This window comes from Falco biarmicus, chromosome 4 (assembly GCF_023638135.1).
Source record: "Falco biarmicus isolate bFalBia1 chromosome 4, bFalBia1.pri, whole genome shotgun sequence".
Taxonomy (NCBI): domain Eukaryota; kingdom Metazoa; phylum Chordata; class Aves; order Falconiformes; family Falconidae; genus Falco; species Falco biarmicus.
Window position 1 is genome coordinate 26800803 of NC_079291.1, and position 23999 is coordinate 26824801.

The 23999-nt window shown below is 39.3% G+C and overlaps 1 protein-coding gene across 1 annotated transcript in view; it reads right to left on the bottom strand.

The window, feature by feature from the left end:
• Positions 1-14603, bottom strand: part of CNTNAP2 (contactin associated protein 2) — a 1159974-nt gene extending 1145371 nt beyond the window's left edge. Inside the window, exon 1 of the mRNA XM_056337119.1 lies at positions 14292-14603. Coding sequence (XP_056193094.1) covers positions 14292-14388 — 97 coding nt within the window. The 5' untranslated portion in view covers positions 14389-14603. The remainder of the gene's footprint in view (positions 1-14291) is intronic.
• Positions 14604-23999: the final 9396 nt, after the last annotated feature.

Genomic DNA, 23999 nt, shown 5'->3' on the forward strand with positions numbered 1-23999 from the left:
TTCCTTTGCCAGAATCAAAGGATAAGAATCTCCTGGAATATGATGTAAGTATTTTCATTTCAATTAATTGAAATATCTGCTTGAGGCAGAAGGAAGATGGAAAGAAAGAAAGAAAACAAAACTTTGTAAGCATTAAACACCAGTGCTGAAAAGTAACTACACTCCTCATTAAAACAGACACCAGAACAATCTTCCTTTGATATAAACAGTTTGTGTGTTATTAGAAGCATTTACATCTTTATAGTCTGAATTACTATGAGATCCCTTATAACTGTATGTTCGTTACTTTCTGTGATCAGTTATTAAAGCAAAGCATGGCATACTGATTTATAAGTAAAGATTTCTAAATAAATAACAGGCTATATTTGTAAACAATATTTTTCTTCTTGGGAAGCAGAGCACTGTCTTAACTCTATGAATGGGGATAAAATACCAATCATGCCACTGAAATACCACTGAAAATTCTCTGAGAAATTCTCAGCACTGTCCTTATCTTTGTGGCTCTGCAGAAATGAGACATTTGACGCTAAGGGTCTTTTCACTCCTACAAGCAGACTTGGAACAATTGTTGCGATTTCTCATAATTATGACATGTTTTTATTTATAGTTCAGTTGACAGTTCAGTCTCATTTTCTTTGAGTTTACATCTATACCCTTTTACTCAGTTACTTGTGCACTTTTTCAGTAGCAGCTACTTTCATCCATGCCATCTGACAACATTTTGGGGGATGCATTCCTACATCAACACTTCACAGTATACTATGATACAGAGGATCTCAGGCAATTCCAAGGGACACTGCATATGTACCTACATCAGAAAAAAAAAGGCCAAACAGATTCTGATGCAGTGTTTTGAGGAATATGTGGAGGGACATGTCTGGCCTAGAAAAACTGACCTCACTCCACTGAATTTTGAATCTGAGGCATGTTTGAAATTTCAGTGCTTACTGGCATCTCTAGGTCTTCCTAGTTTGGTTCTGTCTTTCTTTTCTAGACTTGCTGAGAAGAATTAAAGGGAATTTTTATGCCACAACTTTGTGGACAGAACTCAGTAGACTGTTTTCTTCGTATGTCTGGGTTTGTGATACGCCTGTAATTCTGAGTACCCCTAGCTCAGAACATCAGCGTTGGCTTGCCTGGTCCCCACTGCCTTCAGCTATATTTTGCAGGACTCAACAACTGTATAAATCAGATACATGTTCTCAAGTGAAGTACTCTGGTAAGCTGTTTATAGTCAAAGTCTGTCATCACCAAAAGTTGAGTTAGAACTTGGTTCACTAGACAGGGCTACTTACAAGACATAGTGTAGTGAACTGGCTGCTCTAATTCTAAGTTAGTATGCAAGATCCAAACTCTTCAGGAATCTAGCAGAAGGGCTCCCTCTCTAGGCACTTTCAAGCACAATGATTCAGCCTTTCACGACTTCTCAATATTTTTCAGGACAAGCAAAGACTTTTCTGAGAGTCAAATATGATCAGTGAAATATGGTCAGTTAAAAAACAAACAAACAAACCAAAAAAAAATCCAAGATAAAAAAAAAGGGGGGCTCTTACTATCAACTGCTTATGTTCCAGAGGAAAACATAAGTACCAAATTAATTTTCTTTCTGCAAAATAATTTCTCCTCTGTCAGGTCAATAAAGCATATGTAAATGGTCAACATTAATATGGTCAGTCCATTCTGGGTTTCCATCAGGAAGATTCCTTGATATTATAGTACATTTTTTGAGGAAAGGAAGGTTTTTTTGCCCTTTACAAAAAAAACCACAACAAACAAACAAACAAAAAAAACCCAACCCCACACCTCAAGATATACACACATGGCATCATAACATGATGAAACTACACATTTGAGCTACCTCATTTCAGATTTGTTATAAAACCAAAAGCAATTTCCTTTCCCAGTGAGGAAAAAAATAAAATCAACTCCCATCTCTGAACATGCTTCACAATGGACATAATGCTTTTGCTGCTATTTCATGAAAGGTAAATCTTCAGCAACTAAAGAGGAGTGATATTTTTTTTTTTTAATTCAGAATATAAATATTCTTTATGACAACAAGAATTCTGAACAAAACATTCCTTATCAATACAGAGAAAGAGGTGAGTGAAGACTGGGAAGACCATTTCTGTGGGACTTGTCTTGATACAGTAAGTCATTAAATGCACAAATCAGTAATCAGTGAGATATGCCTACCAGACCAAAAATCCAGATGAATCTTCTCTTGTGGCTTTAAGTAATAGCAGGGACCAGGCCAGAATTGAGTCAGAAAAGATTATATTGCTTCTTTATGCCTGAGACCAACAATCATCTTCTTTCAATCTCTTTAAGGCCATTTTTATTGCTGCTGTCTAGCCTTCCTACAGGGTAGATATAGATTGCATACAAAGAAGAAATATTTTCCAAGGAGAGTGGGGAGACACTGGAATAGGTCACCCAGAGAAGCTGTGGATACCCTAAAGCTGGAAACATCCAAGGTCAGGTTGGATGGGGCTCTGAGCAACATGATCGAGTGGAAGATGTCCATGCTTATGGCCGTGTGGTTGGACTAGATGATCTTTAAATGTCCCTTCCAACCCAAATCATTCTGTGGTTCACTGATTCTATGACTGTATGATGTGTGAAGCAGATGAAGGTACAACACAACCTATCATATCACTGTAGCTGGGTTCAGCGATCCTGACAGGTAATTATATGCATATAAGATTTTAATTTATAGGTCAGAATTAAAACTTCTAATAATGATAAAGCTGTATTACTTGTGTTTCTAGTGTTAATGACATGTTTTGGTTGCTCCTTGATAAAGGTAAAAATCCATTATTAAGTATATTTAGTAGCAGCAGTAGCTAGACCTCTTCATAACTTATGAGTGCTAACAGAAAAAAATCTAAATGGAAATTGTTTAAAAATCCTTTAGTAAATGCTTGACAACATATATGGCAATTTAGAGAGCTGCATGAGGACTGGAGGAAAGCAGATGTCACTCCTATCTTCAAGAAGGGCAAGAAGGAGAACCCAGGGAACTACAGACCTGTCAGCCTCACCTCAGTCCCTGGGAAGGTGATGGAGCAGCTCATCCTGGAAACCATTTCCAAGCACATTAAGTAAAAGAAAATCATCAGAAGCAGTCAGCATGGCTTCACCTAGGGGAAGTCATGCTTGACCAGCTCGATAAAATCCTATGATGAAATGACTAGCCTAGTAGATGAGAGAAGAGCAGTTGGTAATTGTCTCCCTGGACTTCAGTAAGGCTTTTCACACTGTCTCCGATAAGGTCCCCATAGAAAATTTGATGAAGCACAGGCTGCCTGAGCAGACAGTGGATTAGAAACCAGCTGAATGGCCAGGCCCAGAGAGGGGCATAAGTCTAGTTGGAACAGTTTACCCTTGGAGTCAGTACCGAGTACCGTCTTGTTCAGCATCTTTGTTAATCATTTGGGTGCTGTGCACCCCTGGCAAGTTTGCTGAGGACACAGAACTGTGAGGAGTCGCTGATGCACCAGAGGGTCATACTGTCATCCAGAGGGACCTCAACAGGCTGGAGAAATGGGCTGACAGGAACCTGTCAGCCAACAGGCACACACTGAAACACAAGGTTCCATCTGAACATCAGGGAAAACATTTTCGCTGTGAGGCTGCCCAAGCACTGGCAGAGGGTGTCCAGGGAGGATGTGGAGTTATCTGCTTGAAGTGGAGAGAGGACCAGGGAGGTTGTTGACTATCTGGAGCCCTCTGGACATGGTCCTGCTCTAGGTGACCTTGCTTGAGCAAAGCAAGATGACCTCCAGCAGTCCGTTACAACATCAACCGTTTTGTGATTCAGTAAATCAGAATCTTTAAAATACAGGAAAATTATAAGCAAAAGAAAACAAGGCTTAATTTGGCTACGCACAGAAGACATAAGGAAAATAAAAAAGTAAAAGAAGGCCAAAAGCAGGTGTGTTTGCTTTTTTTAAACAAGAGATAAGAGAGGAGATGAGGAGCAGAAGGATCCATATCAAAAGACTGCTATGTACAAGTGGTGAAATTGCCCATCTTGTAGAAAAGACAAAACCATACAGTGTTAGGAAAACAAACGAGACTGCATAGTCAGATCCCAGAGTGGCAACAAAACAATTTACATTCTAATAAAAAACAGAGGAAGATGTTAAAGAGAAGCTAACAAGGCTAGACAGCTTCAAACCAACAGAGCAACCTATGTCTGGGAAGGTCTCTGAGCGCTGTTATTGCTGATTTGCAGTAACCCTTGGAACACCAAGGGAACACCAAGGGAACACCAAAAGGCACCATGAAGGTAAGCATGGTGTGCGAACACTGAAGATGACCCGCGCCATCACAAGCCGCTCCAACTAACATTGCTGCTAGACAAAATAATAGAACACAATTAATAAAAATTTAAAGGAGGTAAATGTAGTTAGTGCGAATCAAGATGGGTTTATGAAAAATCGATCTTGTCAAAGTATCCTGATGTGTTTTGGGGTTTTTTTGTAAGGCCTTTTTTTTTTTCTGAGATGACAGATTTAAATAACATCAAATTGGCATATATATGCATTTATATCTGTTTCTGCACACACTGTACTAGTATGCATTTCAAATTCTAAAGGCATTTGACTTTTTTAACACTATTTTAACTATTTTAACAAAGATACAAAATTTTAACAAAGATAAAATACACTATTTTAACAAAGATACAAAATTATTATAAATGTGACACACTAAGTATCTCAAAATGTAACCATAACAAAGGAGATGACTGGTTTCTAGTGAGAACTGGTAGAAATCTGTTTTTTAACCCTTCGGTATTTAACACCTTTATTATTTGAACTGCAGAAAAATTCATACTTTTTGAAGCTGAAGATGACTTGAAGTTTGCTCCTGTCACAAGCTTGGGACATCTAGGTCAGCTAGTAAAAGGAAACATTAGGCATTTTAATGTGGCCATGTGTAAAGTCATAAGCTTAGACTAAAGAACATAGTTCCTGACTGAGACATCCAGTGCTGGGAGGAAATGTGTTAAAAGCTTAGCAGGTATGTTAGTCAGAAAAGGAAGATAAAAGATACTGTGGCCCCCTGAAAAATACGACAGGGCATCTGGTGACAACGGATATGGAGAAGTCTGAGGTACTCAACAACTATTTTCCTTCAAGTTTTCACTGGCAAGTGCATTTCCCATCTCTCTCAGGCCCCTGAATCTCAAGGCAGAGACCGGGGGAATGATGTCCCACCTATTGTAGAAGAAGATCAGGTTCAAGACCATCTGAGGATCCAGCAGGTCCAGGGAGGTGATTCTACCCATCTACTCTGCTCTCCTGAGACCCCACCTGGGGCTCCCAGCACAAGACAGACATGGACCTGTAAGAGCAGGTCCAGAGGAGGGTCACAAAAACGGTCAGAGGGCTTCTCCCTTTTATAAAGAAAGGCTGAGAGAGTTGAGGTTATTTATCCTGGAGAAGGCTCTAGGGACACCTTATTGTGGCCTTTCCATACTTAGAGGGAGCTTACAAGAGAGATGGAGAAAGACTTTCTACCAGGGTGTGTTGTGATAGGACAGGGGTAACAGTTTTAAACTAAAACAGGGTAGATTTAAATTAGACAGAAGACAGAAATTCTGGCACAGATTGCCCAGAGAAGTTGGAGATGCCTCATCCCTGGAACGTTCAAGGTCACTTTGGGCAGAGCTTTGAGAACCTGACTGAGTGGAAGATGTCCCTACCATTGGCAGGGTGAGTTGCACTAGATGATCTTTAAATGTCCCTTCCAACCCAAACCATTCTGTGGTTCACTGAATCTGTGATTCTGTGATGTCTGAAGCAGATGAAGATCATAACACAACCAGTCATATCACCACAGCTGGGTTCAGTGAACCTTCTTGGCCTTATAAGATAGGAATATGTAGGTTTGGGAGCATGACTTACATCATTTCTTTGATGTAATTTTTTCCATATGTATAATACATATGCACTGTACTGACCTAAAGGCTGAAAGTCCATTTTATGCATAATTATAAAGAGAGTTAGTAAACGCATTCCTTATGATGACATTCTAATAATTGTTTTTGGAAAAAAATAATCCTAACTTCATTCATAATATCTGATTATCTGACTTAACATGCCAGGACTATGGCACAGCAATTAAGCAGTGAAGGAATTTCAATTGAGTTATTACCTGTGTACTTAGCTTACACATACAGATGAATTAATCAGGAATCAGTGAAGACAATCTCCCTTAGTTCCAGGCTCAGCAAGTTACTTGATATGGTGATGAATCAATGAAAATCCAAGACAAGTCAGTGGAGTCAGTTTATTGCTGGAGGAAAGGGTGGGGAGAGGGCAGAGAGCAGGGAGTAAGACTATTAATAAAATGAGAAAGGAGGTATGTGAAAAATGGCAAATAATTAAGAGCAGAAGCAAATGGGTGTGTGGCCTGGCAGCATGTGTTTTTGGAAGAAGGCTGGAACTCTAATGGATACCATCTCTAATCTATAGGGAATTCTGCTATCACTTCAAACAGCTTGGCTGTACCAGGAAAGAAGCAGGTAGGACATTCATCATATAACTGACAGTATGCCCAGCAGCATCATTTTTTTGGATGTAAAACTGAAGGAAAGCACATTAGAGAGTACAGCTTGCTGAAGCTTGGGATCATGTAGCCAGCAGAGCCTGCCCTGGGCAGGATATGCTTCCGACTCCCTCTCTCACAGAAGCTCACTCATCCTCTAATGTGATGATAAAGCTGAGGACAGGGCAAGCTATTCCCTCTGACTCCACTGCTCACCAGGAAGGGAACACGTTACTGTCACTGTATGGGAGAGAACCTCTCTTCAGCCCCCACACCTCTTCTTTTTTCATGGTCCAGAACAATGGTGGGAGGCCATTAGTCTTCATTTTTAATTTTGTTTTAAAATGAATTTATTTTCCTTTTCTTCCATTTATCCTCATCCTTTTAAAGATACTTGAACATTCATCTATATTCAGGGAAAATGAAAGATGTATAAGACCCTTCTATGTCTCGCTGACAATCTGGGCAGAATCTAGAGATCTGTTTGAAAACTGGTCAACAGGCTGTAAATTAAAGATTTTTGGGTTTTTGTTTGTTGGTTTGGTCTTAATACATAAGGCTTTTCCCCAACCACAGCCTTGCAATTTTTCCCATAAATATAACTGGGAGTAAAATCACATCCCAGTTTAACTGCATTTCAAACTGTGTTTCAAGAACTTTTTATCAGTGACATTTAAACCCAGTAGGTAACACATGAAAACCTAAAATATATTGCAATTCCCTTGCCTGCTGTGCTGCATCCCGTTGCATTAGGCCCATATACTTCTAAGCTTCCATTCGTTGTCACTAATTCTTCCTTTTTTTCCCCTGGCAAACTTTCCATCAGCTTCTCTGCTGCCCCTTGTGAAAACAGACCCTTTCAGTCTCATCAGCATATCTGTTGATCATCTTCTGTATTCCTTCCCTCTGCATCCCAGGTTTTCATTGGCCTTACAATGAATATTGGTGTAAGTATATAAGATGACTGAGCAATCGATCACAGACACAGCCAAGGCTTTATCACCATTTAGGTGATAAAAAAATGGACAGTGGCACACTTCTAGACTTGGTGCAAAAAATGCTTATAGTCAGTTAATTTCTACATCATAGAAACAGAGAAAGTAGAGAGAAATGGAGTGTGTGCATGGCTGATTTCCCTGAGCAAAGGCTACAAAATATTAAATGATATAGCAGCCTTACAAAATCAAACAGAATGTTTACGTTATATTTAGACAGATATATAAACAGGTCATTACATTTCTAAATTAAAATGTTACTTTCCCTTTAAAAGGGACCTCAAATATGCTACAGAAACAAATAATAAATCTTCATTCTAAGATATCGCATTTGTTTGTGGGATGGGAAATCCTTTGGCTAGAAAAGTTCAAATGCTCCCTGGCTACTAGAAAGTATTTTTAGCTGCTTATTTTATTTACCCATTTAAAGTTGTAACCCAGCCTGAGGTTTTACTAATACAAATGTCAACAAAGTTCCTAGCTATGTTGAATAAATCTTAGCCATTGATTTATTTAAAACATATTTTTGGAGTCTGCACACAGCTGAAAATAAAATATTTGATCAATATTTTACATGTTGATAAATATTAACATCAAATTATGAACTGTAAGTCTAAATAAATCAGTCCCTCAGTGGGCTTAGCATGAACACTCACGTTAAATATCTGAAAAAACACCTCTATACGAGTATGTAAAGCCAAAAAATCTCTAAACATTTTTGGGCAGAAGAAAGAGGTAAATGTGAACGTCAATATCTTTTTCTGCTCTCAATTACCAGTTGTTCAAGCTTAAGGAACAAATAGGAAATGGGCAGATACTACAGCAGCGCAAGAATACTGAGACAATTTCTTAGGCAGGAAAGGTCTCAACTTTGTAAAGCTGCTTGTAAAATTGCAGAGCTATCAAAATCTAGATGTACCGGAGTCCTTTGTAAATGTCAAACATCAGTCTTGGGAGTGCTTTTGTTATATCTATGATATCTTCAAAGCTGGAACTGCAAATAGCTCAAAAGTATTGATTACTGATTACCACAATTTCCTACACTACCAAATTTAGTTTTAGCATGTCCTGCAATTAGCTGGTGGTCTCAGATTATCTACCTATGCAATGCCAATAAAGCAGCTGAATAAATGAAGTGTAATACAGATAAAATCAGTGCTAGTTCAAAGGCAGAAATGTGAAGAACTTTTTAATCATTTCTAGTATCCCACACCAACAGACTGAATCATGGATACACTGACAAAAAAACCCACAACCACACAGTCCTTATAACCAGTGGCACTTCTGTGTCCTTCGGTGGGAGAAGAATCAAGCTACCAGTTCATACTCCTTGCCCCACAGATCTTCCTGATATGTCAAAAGAAGGACCCTGTGTTCATGTAGATTTTGGAACGATGCCTTCATCAAATTAACACCTCTTTCTAAACACTGCCATAATCTTAAATGTATTCTTTAAAATTTTGAAGACTAACAAAATGAAAAAGTCACTCAGAGTTTCATCTGATGAGGAGGGACTGATTTTGGCTCTCTAACATTTTCTATCTGAAGTGATTGAAACGTATTTGCCAATCCATGTACTTTTGTAAGACCCAGCATGATTGGCACTTGGGAAATACAGGCATGGGCAGTGGCACACCTCAGGATGGAACTAGTTGTCTTGTGTTTGACCTATGAGTCAAATTAGATCAGCTTCTGCATATGTAGAAAATGTAGAAAACCCCCATAGTTCGGGCATACTTTGTGATTGCCCCAACCATTAGGAATATTACAAAGTCTAAAATATTGCTATATTTACTGCACATTGAACATGAGATCTGATTCTTTATAAGATTTACAGATCCAAGCTGAAATTCCTAAAGAACTCCTATAGCAAAACCTACTCTCTCACAAATCCATGGTGATAAAGAGTTATCAAAGTAGATCTCCAGTTTCTAATGTCTGATTAATATATTATATATAAAGAATTTCCTGTCATGACTGCATCAACTGAAATAATCTTTCAAATACGTTAAAATTACCTGAGTAAAAAAAAAAAAAAAAAAAAAGAGAAATAATCATAAAATATTTCTTGTCTCTGCACAAGAAACAGCCAATGTGCACAGAGACAAGTTTTCAATTCCTAGACTTTAACCTCAGTTTCAAACTTTCTTGCAGACTGGACCACTTACTGAAGCACTTTTTGTGTCTTATTCCACATTAGCGCACCAGAGTTTAAAAAAATAAATGAACTAAACCCAGAAGAAAACAAAAAGAACCCCAGCAAAAAACATTTTTAAAAAACATTAATTCAATGGCATTTGCAATTGATTCAGTGCCAACTGACCATATCAAACTTTGAATCAGACTTTCTGTACCTAGACAGACGCCTGCGGTCAGGCTGTGTTATGTTCCATGCACAGAAGTTAAGGACTCTAAAATTTTGGCTCTTCAGCACCGACACAGGCTCTAGCTGCTGTCACAAATATGGAAATGCCAGTAGACTACTTATTACTATTTCATTCACATGTAAGGTTATTGTATTGGTCTAGGAAAAGCATATGCATTGTAAAAGTCACCCTGAGTAACTCAGTTCAAAGTTGTCAAATAATAACCAATTAACAAACTCTTGTTTGCCTGTTGAATATTGATTGTATTATATTGTGGTGCATAGCACTTTAATAATGGTACTGTTATATAATTGCAGATGTGTTTGGTTTAATTTACAGCTACAGAGTTCAGAAAGAAAAAAAACAGCATATGTTTAATGTTATGAAATCCTATGGCCTTACTGGAAACTTAGGCCCTCAGTTTAAAAGTTTAGTATATTTGTAAGTGCTTTGACACCCTTGGAGTAAGACAAACAATTAAACCTTAAATCTACATGAAAATGTTCCGGTATACTTGAAACTAAATTCTGTGGCATCTCCAAGTTTACATCCAGACAACAGGGCCTAAACTAGGAAAGTTTAACCAGATATAACAGAAACACAACTGGCATTTACCAGATTGCACAAAATACCATTATGTCCAAAAAATTACCTGGAAGAGAACTAACACCAGCTATGAGTCTAACAGAATATGTGACATACCCACATACGCAACATTCAAGCACCATGAACTGGATGGATAGATTCTCTAATTCTATCTAGTCCAGAAGTCCTGAAAAGAAGTTTCTCATACAATGCCTTGCTCTTTCAAAAGGGACATTACACTTTTTCAGTACATTTCTTGCTTTACCCAAGCTATTAAAGAAAGCCTGGGTGCCATGTAGACAAGGCTAAAAGATGCATATTTTTGCTGATACACAAATCTTCATGATTTACTATACCTGCTCTTCATTTGATTTCTGCATCAATTACCGTAAAATGGGGTTAAACTTCAACTGCAGCACTGGCATGGGACCTACTGCAAAAGCATGGAAAGTCTCAGAATGGTAAGTTTTAATAGTTCTGTACTGATCAGGTTTGCATGGTGCATGAACAGACACAAACAAAAATAAAAACTAGCTGTGAAAGATAATTACATCTAAAGTGAGTTGCTTTCATAGAGAAGCAGATGATCCTATGATGAATCCTTTTAACATCCCCATTAGGAAGACAAGGTCACTGCTTTGTGTGGTTTTTTTGTAAGAAAAGAGGTGAAAGTTAGCCTTCCTATAGTCATATTCTTATAATTTCATCTTTAAGACATGGAAAAGACTATAAAGCACTAAATTTGTATTTTCCATGTTACTTTTTATCTTATGATGACCTCTCCTGGTTGAGCTGTTCATTAGCCTTGATTTCAGAAGTTAAGAGTTTTGATCCCCCTGTGCTTATTTCAAAAAAATGGCAAGAATACAAAGAATTTATTGGCAAGGTAAGAAAAACATCACTGAATAAAATTTACAGTAAGATCTCAGTATTAGTGTGTGTGATGCCGTATCACCCTGTATGTTTACTGTACTACAAGATGGGCTTTCAACACCCACTTCATCTTGAGATAAAACTGAATGAGATTCAACACTTTCAACGTGATCACTTCTGAATCAGTATTACTGAGAGGCATCATTTTAATGACAGAGCTAGTTTTACTGACTTTGCAAAGTAAACAAACATTTGAGATTAAATGTATTCACGTAAGTGACGACCAATCCTATTCTTTCTGAAAACTGTATCTTTTTCTATGTCAGCACAAGCAGACTAAGAAAATATTGAGTAGCAAGCTCATATATAGGGATTCGTAATTCACTGTACACCATGAATCTTGTATACTTCCTAAGAAATACTGTAAACAATAAAATTACTGCTGTTAATTACTTCAAAGTCAAAACATCAAGTAGCGATACAGATGAAAATAAAAACGTGATTGGAAATCAGTTTTACATCAAAGCTGCATTTCACACAATTTTTTTCAGCAGTATTCCCAGTATGATCTTCAAAATCAACTGATGAGGAAAAAAAAAAAAGGAAAAGAAAAAAAAAAAAAAAAAAAAGAAGAGGAAAAAAAAAAAGAGAAAAACCTAAGTGCTTTCTTTCTCTTCTCAAAGGAGAAAAAGCATTCCCCAATGCCATTTACAAGCAGTTACACATGAAGTGATAAACAATCCCAGAAAATAAGTACAGTGACCAGTTTGTATATCAAAGCGTGCAACAGAACAACCAGTTCAGTGGTGCACCAAAACACTGTGACACAGCACTTGAGTTCCTACCGTGGCACCACTTCCCAAGCACCCAGGCGTCTTTACAAGAATTTTAAGCATGTACTGCAATGTGAATACTCCTTTTGTAATATTAAGGTTGACGTGTACTTCTAGCTATATTGCTGTTTCCAGTAAACAAATCTACCTCCATTTCACTGTCAGAAGTGAGTCAGAAATGAAATGCTATACGCTACATAAGAAGTGTAGTGCATAAGCTCTTGGAAGGTAATTTAATATAAAGAAATCTTTGAATATCTGAAACAAAACAAAAACAAACCAAAAAACCCTGCCAAAATGGGAATATATATGAGTAAATTTTCATTAAAATTATATATATATTCCTTATACGTGAAATTTCTGGGTTGCTGGTGTTACTACAACCATTAACCCCTCAACTAACTTCTTTCAAAACTTAAAGATTTGTTTGTTGAGTAATCAGATAATCCACTGTAGGTCATTTTCAAGTTAAACTACAGCCACTAATTACTGAATGACAGAAAAAAAGCTCAGAAATCCTATTACAGAAAAGCAGTACAGGGAACTTTGTTTTCTAAAACCAGATTTCTGACAACCTAAGTCACCAATTATTATTTTTGTTTGCTTTATATTCCTGTTATGCAGAGCCTAAGAAATTACCATGAAGAAGTAATACTCAGAAGAAAAATTAGATAGCCGGTCAGCACTGAGCAGTAAACCTCAGGATCAATATTTCTCCTAAATCAAAGGTAGAAAAATATCTGAACATCCTATAGCCTCTGAGCCCTAGATACAATGCAGACACTGCTGTATGTTTTCTGTTGACACAAAATAAATGTCTAAGTGTAAGCAAATCCTGGAACAATGACATTGTTTTATTTTTCAATAGGTATCAGATGATAACAGACAGAAACCTACTGAGAAAGCATAGCAGTGCTCCATTGCATTGTTTATTCCTGCCCCCAAGGAAACAAACAAATAAATTTAATGATCCACATAGATCTTTATGCAGTATATACATTGCATTCTAAGACAATCGCCCATTTGGTCGGTAGAATCAGCCCCCATTCACAGACACACAGCCCCAGCACATCTATCTGGAACATGTCAGGACATCTCTTCCCTCTATAAACAGCAGAGGAAGTCAACAGTAGCGTCTATTTTTGATGATTCTATAAAAACGCACTGCTTCATTTTAGTATGCATTTCAAAAATACTTTGCAAAGGGCAAACGCTTTACATCGTCTGAAGAGAAACAAGTAAATACTTCACACTGACATCTACCTGTAAACGTTTTGCTGGAAACTACAGCTCAGTGCAATGTTAAAGATTTGATCTAACACCCATTGAAATCAATGAGTGCGCTGTCATTTTTACACTGATAGCAGAATGGGGTCCTGTATAGGTGCTCTGCACTCCTCCGGTCTGAAGTTAAGCATTTCAGCAGATGCTTGATCATTTCTCTTTTATTTCTGCCTCCCTAGGGGGCAATTTCTGGTCTCCTCTAAAATACCTTTGCTCATTTTATTGTGGGAAGCAAAACTTCACTCTCAAGAACAGCTGTCCTGGCTCAGTTCTCTGTCATCAACTCACCATCTTTCTTTCCTCTTCAAATGAGACATTTTCTCTTGCTGGTCCTTGATAAAACACTAGTTATGGAAACTGCTCACATCTCCTTTCCCTCAGACAACTGTGGAAGTACTTCCAAATGCAAATTGTCTGCCTTCTGAGGAAGGTGGGGAAAAACCAAACCAAACCAGAACAAACAAACAAACAAAAACCACCCCCAAACTTTGAACAGCTTCTGCCTGATTCCTTTCCCACTCTGACACCATTGCAGAACCAAGCCTCTATCATAGAGCAGGTCTTCCAACTTTCCACACCAGCTACCACTGAAATTATCTACACTAAGAGGGACCTGATGGGGAGCATTTTGAACAGTGCTAAACCTCGGTGCACACACAGACATGAAAATACACAGCAAAGCAAACACCAGCTTCACCAGCAAAGACAAAAAAATCAGCCTCCCCGAGTTGTGGGAATTCCCTTCTGGCTTATTGCAGAGCTGAAATCGTGCATGCTCCTTAGGAAAGGGTACTTACGAGATGCAGACAGAGCAGTCCTGGCTCTGCAGCTGATGCTGCTGAAAATCCAGAGGAAAAGAGCTGCCCTGCAGCCCGCTCGGGTAACCACAACCATCCTTCGCTTCCTGGCTCCCTGTACTCCAAATGCCAGCTGCAGAAGAGCTGCTTTTCTCCACTTTGGCTCCTTCTCCCTCTCTCCTTCCCCTTCTCGGAGGAGGTGGCAAGGAGGTAAAGGGGGCAGGGCTTTACCTTGGGGGAGAAGCCAACCCCCCTCTTCCTCTGCCGTCTCTGGGTTTGCAGCAGCAGGATAAGTCCCGGTACTTTTCTTTCCCTTATTTCTCTGTGTTTGTGTGTGTCTGTGCCTCCTCAGAGGAAGGTAAAAAAAAAAAAAAAAAAAAAAAAAAAAAAAAAAAAAAAAAAAAAAAGGCAAGCAAACACAAACCCCAACAAAAACAAACAAACAAAAAGGCACTAAGTATCAAATAACAAGGACTGCAGACTAGAAGAAGAAAAATTTCAAAAGCAATCCCCAAAAAGACGTGGGGGGAGGGAGGGGAAGGGAGATGGAGCTGAAGGGAAGGGAGGAAGGCGGAGAAATCTGTTGGTGCTGCTGTTGCTGCTGGCGCTGCTAGCACTGCAGCCGAGCCCTTCCTCCCGCACAGAGCAGCGCTGCGAGAGCAGCTCGCAGCACCTCCCGGCTCAGATGTATATATACTGGGTGCACAGCGCCGGGCAGCCGCACACACTCACGCAGAAGCAGGGCGAGGGAATGGGAGAGGGAGGAGAGTCGCTCCGCAGCGCAGGAGCAGGCTCAGCGCTCGGCGCCGCTCGCCTCATCTATCCATCATCCCCCAGCAGGAGGAAACCCTGCCACCAGCGGCGCCACCTCCCCCTCCTCCTCAAAAAAAAAAAAAAAAAAAAAGGCAAGCAGCAGAAGGGAAAATCCTCTCTCAGCGCTGCCCTCCCCTCCTCTCCGCTTCCTGCAGCTCCTCCCTCTTCCTGCGCCCCGCAGGACCCGCCGCCCCCGCCGGGCTGGAGCCGCAGCCGGGGCCGGCCCGGGGGCGCTGTCCGCGGTGCTGACCGGGGCGCGCAGCCCAGCCCGGCCCCCCCCGCCTCCGGCCCCGGCGCTCCCTCGCGCAGCGCGGTGGCAGCGCCCCCCGCGTCCCGGCCCGCCGGCAGCCCCGCCGGGCGCGCGGAGGCCGGTCCTACCGCGGCCCCGGTGCGGGGGCGCCGCGGCCCGCCGGCGGGGGGCTAGGCTGCGAGGGCCGCATGCGGGTGTTGCCCCTCGCGGGTGATTCCTCACTCCCAAAGGCAGCCAGGGAGCAAGCTGCCTCCCGGTGCCATGCGTTGCTCACCTACAGAAGGAGACAGCCAAGCCGGCCATACCCAACCGCACGGGTCAGGGATCTCAACAGCCCGCTCTTCTCCATCCCTCGCCATCCCTCCTGCCGCTGCCCTTAGACAGGCTGAACCAAAAGTTATTGCTCACCAGATACAGCAGAATAATGAGGGTGGGGAGTTATTCCAGGATTATTTATTCTACAATCAATGAGGCAAAAAAAAATGAAAACAATTATTTCTCAGGTGTTATATAGAGAAAGCTGAGCAATGGAGAGGTATAATTTCTTTAGAGGAGCCCCAAAGCAGGGATAAAATATTTTCAGTGACTAATATACATGCTGTTAACAAGTATCTGCTGTTATTTAGCGAGTGTGATGAAGTGGTTAAGACTGTACGTAAGATGAGATTTTCAGGAAGGCCTTGGGACATTAGGATTCTCAGTCCTATTGCCTTTCAGAAGGAGTATGGTGCCTGTCTTGTAGGTCATTTTGAAAACTCATCCCTACATAACATGCGATATCCCAGGAGAGCTGTGGCCCAGAGGTTTGAGCACGGCACAGGGCAAAGCTGAAGTGCCAGTCCCGGGAAAGAGCACTTCTCTGATCTTGTCGAGCTGCCATAAATTTTCCTCCTTGAACCTTTCCCTCCCTTGCCTTATCCATGTCAAGTATTAATACGTTCATATTTTAAATGTTTCCATGGAAGTAATGCCAATATGTCTTAGCAAATGTGGGATTAAAAAGCACACTATGGATGTTAAGTATTATTATACTGATCTCTGGTTTTGAAAGAATACATATTCCCATAGAGGTTCTGTTACCTATTCTCTGCATTGTCCTGAGCCCTCTGCCACATCCTTCCCATTCCTTACACCCACAGACACTTTGTGATGTTCATTAATTTGTAGGATATGTGAGGTTTTGGGGAACTAACTAAGAAACAAATAGTAATTAGCTCCATTAAACTAGCTCAAAATTGCCTCTTTCCATAACTTCTTTCTTGTTAACATCTTCTGTTCTCCTCCTTCTCTATATCCCACAACTTTTCAAATCTGTAAAACTACATTTTCTCTTCTCCAGCTACAGCAGAAGTGGTATTGCTGATATACTATCAGAAACTGGCTGCTTATATTTATGGAAAAAAAGAAAAACTTTTGGCTACGACATGCAAGAAATTCCTACTGCTTTCTTTCTCAGATCTTGCAACCCTTTCAGTATTCATTGGCTTTTATTATTCACCTAAGTAAGTAAGAAACCGCTTCTCTAAGTATTTAAAAACTCTGCAGACACCACCACCCCTCCAAGAAGCACACAAAAGCAACACACTTGCCCATCACCAATTTATACTTTAATACCTATACATGTCCATACCACCCAGGTCATGAAGTCCTCCACTGGACAAAAATCTGACTTCATCTGAGGTGTTCAGACTTCGCACTTCCTTAGCATATTCTAACCGGGGGTTTCAAAAACACACTCAGAATGCTCACAAGTAGCTACACATTTAAAAAATACTTACAAAGGATAAGACAAGAAATTTGAAACAGGAAGATCCAGCAGGCTGATTGATGAATATCTCAATAACAGTGATAGTAGAAAGTTTCCTTGTGGTTTGAGACGGAAGAAATGGCACAGATTATTGCATTTTTCCCCACCTCAGAATAGGATCAGTCCTTAAAAACTACATAAAATATTTAAACTATGTAGCAACAGAAACGAGTTGTGCTAGGGTAATGCAATTATTTTTAATATAACCACAACTAGGACCTGCAAAATCATTAACTTTGACTGATTCTGTCACACAAAAATCATTACAAAGATCTTCAGGCATTTTTTAGTCCTGTAAGATAAGCTAACCATCATATATATACTCTTCTTTTTTTTCTTCTTTTTTTTCTTTTTTTTTCTTTCCTCCTGGAGGATGTTTTGAAATATTACTTTACATGATTCAACAAACACAAGTTGAATATATTAACCTTTGAAATGAAAACATGGGCAAATTGTGTTAGGGCACAATATGAAGTTATTAGATACTTCTCTCTGCTCTTCCTCCTAACCTTTCTTTTCCAGAGCGTGAGTGTGGGGATGTTTCTAAGCACACAGTGAGATACTCTTGCAGTCTAAGCAGGCCAACCACAAGCTCTAGCACAGAGGTCCTCAAACTTTTTAAACAGGGGCTGCCGCACGGATGAAGTGGCAGGCAGTCATCTGCGGCTGCTTGGTTCCCCCCCAAAGCCCCCGGTGAAGGGGGGGGGGGGGGGGGGGGGGGGCGGGCGCGGGGGGGTTCTGTAAATACCGGGGGCCGGATCGAGGACCCTGGGGGGCTGTATCTGGCCCGCGGGCCATAGTTTGAGAACCCCTGATTTAGCACCCCTATCTTGCAACCACAAGTGCCTGCAGCTTGGGTCAACAAAGACCGGTTCTCCACACACGGTAGGTTAGGGAAGTATTCTACCAGGCTGGGATAGGCATACCAGCCAAGCTGTGCAGAAGGAGGATCTTCCAGCAAATCCACCCCCATAAGAAAATTTATCCTTCTTCATTTTTCAAATCAACACTCCCAGAGCCTTAAAAGCTGGGGAGATATCTCAGTCTATGATGAAACCTCCTGGCAAATAGAAAGACACTAAAGTGTTAAAAAACTCTAGTTAATAGAGCTGTACACAAATTTTATTGAGCTTAATGGAAATTATACACACATATTGATGAATGAATAGATCATTCTGAATTTACTAGGGCTGTCAAGCATTGTCTGCTAAATGGGATTCATCCTGGACAGAGCTATATTTACAGTATGTGAATGTCAAGAAGAAAAACACAATGTCAGAAAGCTAGAAAGGATAATTAAGAATTTCAAACACTGGTGGGACCAAATGACATCCAATCAGCTGGAGCCACAGAAGAAAATGAGACAAGCTTAAAAATAACCCGAAACTACTGAATTAATATTGAAAAGTAAAAGTCATGCTTCTTTATTCCTAACAGACTACCATTTTAACATAGTTTTTGCCTGTTATATTTTTGGTTGCCAAGGTTCCTTGCATGGTGGAGCTCTAAGAATTATCCACAGCAGAATTTCCATCCAAGTCTCCACGACAGTAGATAGGAGGACATCATACAGGAAAGACAGATGCAATGCATTTCAAATTATGACCGAACAGGACTTTATGATTATATGAATAGAATTAAATGTCATATAATGGACAGCTGTATTACAGAGGGAAATCTTGGGTTTATTATTAACAACATGGGGTTTTCTGCTGGGAACGTCTAAAAACATGGGCCTTTCTCTGAGGGAGAAAAGATGGCACATGAAAATTGTAATCATCTGCCTGTGAGAAGCTGTAAAGACCTGAAGAAAATATTTTCTGGAAATGTAAGGAAAGAGTCTTTCCTAACCTTCTTAATATAGCTAAAAAGGAAGATGAGGGTGCATTGGCAGAAAAGAGCCATTATCTTCTTGCTTCATGCAGCTAAAAATACAGCATTATAGTTTGAAGTGAAGGCATTTCGGCTTGACCATCATTTTGTTGTTGTAGTTGCACTAAAACAAACAAGCGAATAAAAATCTGGAAATGTATATATAAGTAATCACAGCAGTTCTGGTTATTTCTTTACAGGTTTCATAACAAAGGTGGTTTGTAAAAAAAAAAAGAATGTTAAAATCTCAGAATGCTCAGTATGTCACCACTAAAAGTGACGAGGCCAGACTTTCATTCATACAGACTTCAAAAGAAATTGAAGATGCTCAGAAGTTTTCAGCTTCATGCCTCTACATCTTCTGCAGTCTAAACATGTGCTCAAGACAGCATCTACCTTTAGAAATTTATTTTGCAATATCTTGGTCTCTACCAATCTACACTGCATAATGAAAATTTTTGACAATCAAAACAAAAAATCATGCCATATGTCTCAGCCATATACTAGACGTGAATCTGCATTTTATAGACATGCAAATAGAACCGAATTCCATTCTTATTCTGCATCATGACTAAAACAATGGAACAGAAATGGTGGTTACCTGTCAGAAATGCAACTGTTTGACACTAATCACCAGTCTTATTTTGAGCTCATTTCCAGTTCAATGCTCGTTGAAGAAATGGAAGAATCTGTTTGTTTACAAATATAATTTAATTACTGCTCATCCACTTGAACAGCCCAAAATAATATTCTTCTCCAAAACACAGTATTCTTCCACACATTCGTGTATTTCTCTTTCTTCTGCGTTTGCCTTTGAACCCCACCTTAAGCATGTTGTCTCCTCATTTAAGTACCACCTGTTCATATATTTGGGGTTTATATTCCAAAATAATTTTGCATTCCTACTATCCCTGAAGTCTATTAATGAAAAAAGGAAACAGTATTTGAGAATCACTGAGACAAATAATTTTAATGTGGTGTCTCTTCTATTATTCTTTTCTTCCAAGCTGTAAATGTTAAATCCATGAAGACACCTATTTTAAGTTGAAAAGTGGTAGGGAGAAGTTTGAGAAGTGGTAGGGAACTATACGGAGCAACCTGTGGCTGCTGCTCATGCAACCAGCTGAACTCGGAAACTCAGCAGGGCCTTGTATGTCACGTGCATGAAAAGTGCAGGGTGAGGTCCTCTTTGTAGATGGAGTAGAGGATGGGGTCACACACAGTCATCTGAATACAGCGGTCATTTGAGGGTTTCACCAGATCAGTCACCTGAGGAGACTGCACTGGAAAACACAGACAATTTTTAGAACATGAATCAACTCCTTGAAAGGCTGACCCCTTGATGAAGTTATTGCTACTTCATTATGGAATAAAGACCAGAGGTTTTGATTCAGCAACCTTAAAAGATGTCTTTCTCTCAGTTTATTTATTAGGTTTTTTGATCACGTAGATCCCTTCTCTTTTAGTAATGTTATTTATTGCTATTTTCAACACCAATACAGTTTTATATTGACTTTATATTTTTATATATTAGTTAGATTTTTGGTAAATGGAAAATACATTAAATGGCATTTTCTAGATCCTTTTATTGTCTTGCGTGCTTCGGATGAGTAAGGTGCAGTCTAAGGACTGTTGAGACCAGGGGAGTTTTGCTATTGAATTACATGAGAACAGGATTTTATCCCTGTGACATCTGAGGAAGTTGCATCTGTACAGACAGGCAGACACTGTGTATCTCTTAAGTGTGTAAAATAAAACTTAAAATGTTAATAATTTTCCAAACATCTACATTAAATTTGCATTGTATTTAAGTATCAACCTATACAATGGATTTTACTGAGAATCTATTTTAAAAATATATTTAAATGTACATTTAAAATACTGCAGTGAAATAGACTTTTCTTAATTCAGCTTCGACCATTTCATAGGCAGTTCATGGATGCACAGCAAAAGGTCTATGTTGAAAAAATGCACACAAAGTGAATTATAATATTATCAAAAGCTATTGCAATTATGTTGGAAATATTTCTAGTCACCTTTGAAGGAGAAATTGAAATCAATCTGGAACATTTCCTTCTGCTATTTGGGAGCGGGGGCACGGAAAGCATCTTTTCTCTAATGCACATCCTGCAAAGTAAATGCTAGAGAAGAGACTATCAGCTTTTCTTATAGTATCATTTATGCCTGGATGAGTAGACTCCATGTGACTTGAAGGCTTTTGCAAGACAAGTATGTAGCAACACTTTGGTGAATACAGTAAATACTTCCATGGCAAAGTAATATTAGGGAAGAACTGATGTATTTTTGGCCATATTTTAATGCAAATTAGCAGCTGGAAACACAGGAAATAGCCAGCATAATCTGACAAGATTTCTTTCTTTAAACTGACAGTGATACACAGCCCTCATCTTGGGAACTTCTTGTGTAAAGGTTTTGGAATAATTCACAACTAGTAGCTTTAAACCACTGCTTTACGTTAAATAATTTGTGCCACCAAGGATATAGCCTCATTATCTACTCAATATATATTTAACAGATTGGAAGAGGTTAGCAGAGTAATGCACTGAAATTACTGAAGCATTTAAGCATTCTGAGTAAATATATATTTGCCTCCCTGTTATATTGTCCTCATCATTCAGTCTCAATTACCACACTAATAAACCATAGTTATCTTCATCTCCTACTACAGATAGCATATGGATACATGACAATAAAAGTACTTTAAAATACTACCATTTACTCTATCTTATGATATTAGGAGTATCCAGAGTCCTCTTGAACCATGCTATAAATTCTTTCTTACAATTGATTGTGGTAAGGTACTTGGTGTTGCAGTTAAATGTGAAGCTCCAGTAATTCTCCATTATGACTCCAGGACTGCCTTTTATTAAGTGTCTACAGTGTACCTAGCACAGAGCAGGGTGTCAATCATGCCTGGAGCTTCTGCATACTACATGAATATGATTACACTTAAAAGATAAATATGTTTTGTTTTGCCTGTCTGCACACCTGCTTGTCAGATAATTTCCCATGCATCTCCTGTGTTACTGTGTGTACCTTTTTTTTTTTTTTTTTTTTTTTTTCCTTTTCTGCAAGCCTTCTAATTTCTAATAACGACAGCTTGGCATTAAGAACACCAACTGCACAAAGACTGGCAACCTGGCAATTTGTTTTAAAACTGAAAGCATTAGATGAGCTTTATGCTAACTTAAGAATTCACTTGCCATGACTATGCAGACGTAGCCACTGCTTGGGCTTCAGCAGCTTCTGAGCTGTGCAAGAGCTCCAGCCAAGCCTGAACAGATCAGGTCAGCCCACAGTTCACAATGGGGCTACTGTATCACTTAAGGAATGTCCCCATTCACCAGTTAGAGGTTTTCATTAAAGCCACTGATCTCCCTCCTACTTTAAATGGAAAAATGGGCAATACAGGTTTTGGTTGAACTAAGGCGCTAACTGGTACATGGTCTGAAAACTACTTCTGATTTTATTGTCATATTGATACACACTCAATGCTAGAGTAGTTATATCCTGCAAAAGAAGTGGCTTATTTATTCTTTGTTCCGAGTAGTTCTACAACAGACAGCCTAATGTTCTTCCAGGGGAAGCAGTCAGCAGGCTGGAGTTGCATCTAATAAAATCCTATGTGCATGTACATCATAAATGCACACACAAATACTGTGAGCACATATGATTGCTCTTGACATGTAGGTAGATATTTGAAAGTAAAGATGAAACTAAGAAATTACTTCCTTCCATAGAATCAGAAAAAAAACCTGAGTAGTAGTAACATGGGAATAAAATCAAAGTACAAACTGCAGGGCGGCATCATGATCTTTTTTGCTGCTCTTCCTTCTCCACCAATGTACCAAAAGCAAATGTCAGCACACAGTGTGAAGAGCTCTCTGATGTATGAATGTTGCATCTGCGGCCACCCTTAATGACATGCAGCCTCTCATTAGATTTGATAGTGCAGATGCCTTTTATAAAGACCACTTCAGCTTTATTTATAAGGAGCCATGTTCTGGTTTTAACATCCCTAGATTTTAATCTGTACTTTGCAAACCAGCCTGGGTTTATTGCCTAGAGTAAGGAAACATCTAATCAAGGATATGATTTTAAAGTCTTTTCTGCAATCATTGGTTCAACGCAATGAACTATCACATGTCCTGTTATACAACAGTAGCAGAGATGCAGTAGACTGCTGGTACACGCATGAAACTGAGAGAGAACAACCCCCTGCATGATGACTCTCACAACCACCATCACAATGCTCTCCAAGTTTGCCATCCAGTCTGGCGTTATGTGAAAAACTTTTTGCACGTTTCCTCTAGTTTGGGGAATAGAAAGCTCCCTAAACGAGGAAGGAAGGTTCTAAAAAAAGCCTCAAAAAGTGATGTAAAATGAGACCACAGAACTGTGAAGGAGCTTGTGAGTAAGCTCCTTATTCACATGTTGGGGTTCTGTACCAGCATGCAATACAGTCCTGTTATCTCTTGGGGAGCAGAATGTATAGGTGTACATATCACCTACTCACACAAATACATAACGCTACATATTTAATAAGTCATGTACATATAAAGTAAAATATAAATATCTATTATCAAATGACAACCTTATTCAAATATCTTCTGGATAATCTTCATCCTTAAGAAAATAAGACTCGCCAAAGTCCACCAAAGTCACATCAAGCCGCCCAGATTTATCTTCCAAAATAAAGTGCCTTTCCCTCTCAAGCACAAATCCTTTTCACAATATTTATGAAACAGAGGGTGACTTGGAGATACTTCCTATGAAGTATGGCCACATAAAAATCACTTAGCTTTCAGACCCTCTTTATCTTTTTTGCAATTATCAGACATGAAAAAATACACTTCTACTTCTTGATCTTATCTCAATTTTAAATTAAAAATTATAAAGATGTCACACTAGGTAGACCAAAGTCCTACTACTACAACAGTGCATG